Source organism: Egretta garzetta, unplaced genomic scaffold (assembly GCF_000687185.1).
Source record: "Egretta garzetta isolate BGI_Z169 unplaced genomic scaffold, ASM68718v1 scaffold687, whole genome shotgun sequence".
Lineage (NCBI taxonomy): Eukaryota > Metazoa > Chordata > Aves > Pelecaniformes > Ardeidae > Egretta > Egretta garzetta.
In genome coordinates, this window is record NW_009260396.1 from 159,371 (window position 1) to 162,291 (window position 2,921).

At 42.4% G+C, this 2,921-nt stretch overlaps 1 protein-coding gene across 1 annotated transcript in view; it reads right to left on the reverse strand.

Moving 5' to 3' along the window:
* The window catches only part of KNL1 (kinetochore scaffold 1), a 30,446-nt gene that overhangs the window by 14,794 nt on the left and 12,731 nt on the right, over nucleotides 1–2,921 (reverse strand). The window contains 1 exon segment of the mRNA XM_035898529.1: nucleotides 1–2,921. This exon segment is cut by the window's left edge and continues 4 nt beyond it; it is cut by the window's right edge and continues 19 nt beyond it. Coding sequence (XP_035754422.1) covers nucleotides 1–2,921 — 2,921 coding nt within the window.

A 2,921-nucleotide genomic window follows, 5' to 3' on the forward strand; every position in this document is an offset into this window, starting at 1 on the left:
GCAGAACTGGCTGGGATGAACACTCTGTCCCATACATCAATTTTACCACTTAATACAGCTGCATGAGTTTTAGTGAGCTCCATATCCTCAGCCAATGTAAAAACGATGGATTTGCTATCTGAAAGAGCCTCCTGTCCAACCTGCTTAGCCACGTCTAATCTATCCTCACCTAAGACTCTTTCAACACTTTCATTAACAGAGTGAGACTCTGTCACTTCCATGTCAGCCTGGTAACTCGTAAACATAATTGTCGTAGTTAGAGGAACAGACTGATTGGGTTTCCTACCTTGCAGGGGATTTTCTTCCAGAGCTACATTATGGGTTTTAGTGATTTCCATATCATCTACAGCAAACACAGTAGCTTCGTTATTCGAAAGCGCTTGCTGTCCAACCTCCTTGTCCAAGTCCAGTTTATCATCACACACAACTTTTCTGGTAATTTTATCAGCAGAGCAAGACCTGGTAATGCCTGTGTCAGCCTGGCTACTTGCGAACACAGCCGTTTTAACAGGATGAGCTGAAGAGACAGAATGGAGCCCTACCTCATTTTGCAAGACAATTTCATGGCCTATTGCAGCTGTATGGCTCTCTGTGATCTCCATGTCATTATTCTCATCGTTCAGTGAAAATAAAACAGTCTTTTCCCCTGTTGTTCCCTTCAAGCTTTTCCTTCCAGCCATGTTAAGCATCCCTTGCAATGCAGCCTTTTCCCTAGATTTGTCAATGGCAATAGTATCGAGTCTACTTATTTCCATGTCATTATTGTAGGTAAAAACACAAGTTTTGTCTCCAGAAATTAAGGCTATGTCATCATTTGAACTTTTACACTGCAAAATTATTTTGTCTGCTAAAACTGTATGACTTCTGGTGATGTCCATATCGGCATCTTCTGAAAATATGGTCGTTTTCTCACCTGCATAAGGCGTATGTTTTACACCTGTCATGGTTAGCATTTTCTTGCCGGATACAAAGGAGTATACATCGCACGCAGGCTGCTCCTGACTCTTTATTGCCATTGTGACCCCTTTTTTGAGGGATGTTATTTTATTTTCGTCTTGAACAATGTGTCCAGGTACCGCTTTTCTTCCTGATAAAACAGGCTCGGTGTTGTGATCAGGAACTATCACTGCGCAGTTTCCAGTCAAGTCCATGTTTTCACCAGAGGGAAACACAACTGACTTGTCTGAAAACAAAGGCAATTGGGAACTTCCCTGATGGGGTTTGGATGCATCGGCTAGTGACGGCTCTTCAGCACCTCTCAAGCGCAGACCATCAACTGAGTGAGGATTTTTAAAATCCTCTTCTGAAGAAACTGTTTTACCAATTGAAAAGTCTCTCCCAGAATCTCCATGAGTTGGCAATACTTTGTTTACTACCTTCATAGCATGGGGTTTCTCTTGCCTGTCTGAGTTTTGGCAGTCTGCTTTTATTCTCGGTATTGTTCCAAGTTGTTCATTTCCTTTCATTCCAGAGGGAGCAGGCTCATTACTGGAAATAAGTGAACCCTGTGGAGCCAAAGGAGTAACAGTTTGCTTATTTGTGTTCATTTTCAAATCCCCACATTCTATTGCTGCAGTCTGACTCGTGATGTCTACACCAGATCTACCAGAGAACTGGAAGGTCTGCTTTTGCAGCTGCCTGGATATTACATGGTGTTGATTATTCTCATATTCTTGTACTGTACTAATGGGAGCAACATCAAAGGCAGCAGGATGAGTTGTGGTTATGTCCATGTTGTCATCATCTGCAAACACGCCCATTTTGCTGTTTGTGTAGGAAACTGAAGCGTTTAGAAGGTTTTTTCCCAGAGGCTGAGACATAACTTCCTGATTTTGCAAAGGCGGGAGTGCACAGGTATCACCGACAAGATTCTCAGGGCCTTCTCTCTTTTGCTCTTGTAATGAACACACGCTCTTCGCACAGGAACTTGGACCACTTGCCTGAAAGTTTGTTTTTCCAAGCTTCTTATCAACCATTATCATCCCAAGATCTTTAGTCTTCATTTCTATAGCCTGGCTTCTTTTAATATTCCCATCGGTACTGATGATCACCTCAAGATTCTCCTTGTCAATACCGAAAGAATTTGCACCTTCACTGACATTTTTGTTCTGGTTCTTTCTTGGAATTATTTTACAATGCATTTGTTTCGCTTCTGCCATTATCCCTTTGCTTTGATCATCAATGACAACAGCATGGCATTTAGTTATTTCCATTTCTTCCTGTTCACTTACACTGGGAAATGTAGATCTGTTACCAAAAAAGTGAGGTTTGCAGGTGACAGAGGTGGACACTCCAGCAGGACATTCATTTTCAACATCCTTTCCATCACCCTCGACAACACAGGTTTTAGTCAGGTCCATATCTTCGCCTGAGAATATCACCGTCTTCTCACCTGGCAGAGGAACAAGCTGAGAGTTTGCAAGTCTGTGCTGAAGTCTACTCTTAGAAACACCAGTAGACACCGAGTTTGGACCTGAATCAAACCCAACATTCACTGAAGCGCTCCCGTGATCTTGGGTCACTTCTTCGATTCGTTCACCTGAGCCCACAAGCGCACTGGTTTTACACGACACAGAAGCTCGATTATCTAAAGCTGTCAGACTCTCTGTAACGTCCCTATCGCCATGTGCTGGATGTCTGTTTTCTGCTAGTGAAGAGTTTGTATTAACTGCCTTTTCCAGAGATTTTTGGCATGAACTGTTCATTTCCTCAGCACCGTCATTATAGATTAAATCTGTATAATTCCCAGTAATTTCCATGTCATCACACTTAGAAAAAACAACAGTTTTATCACCTCGGAAGACAGTCTCGGATGAAATGGATCCTGGGATGGCAGACATTGTTATGGCCTCTTTAACAGTTTGCAGCACTGTGGGATCTCGTCTGTCTTCTACATTTACTATTTTTTTTTCTGTGCAAAG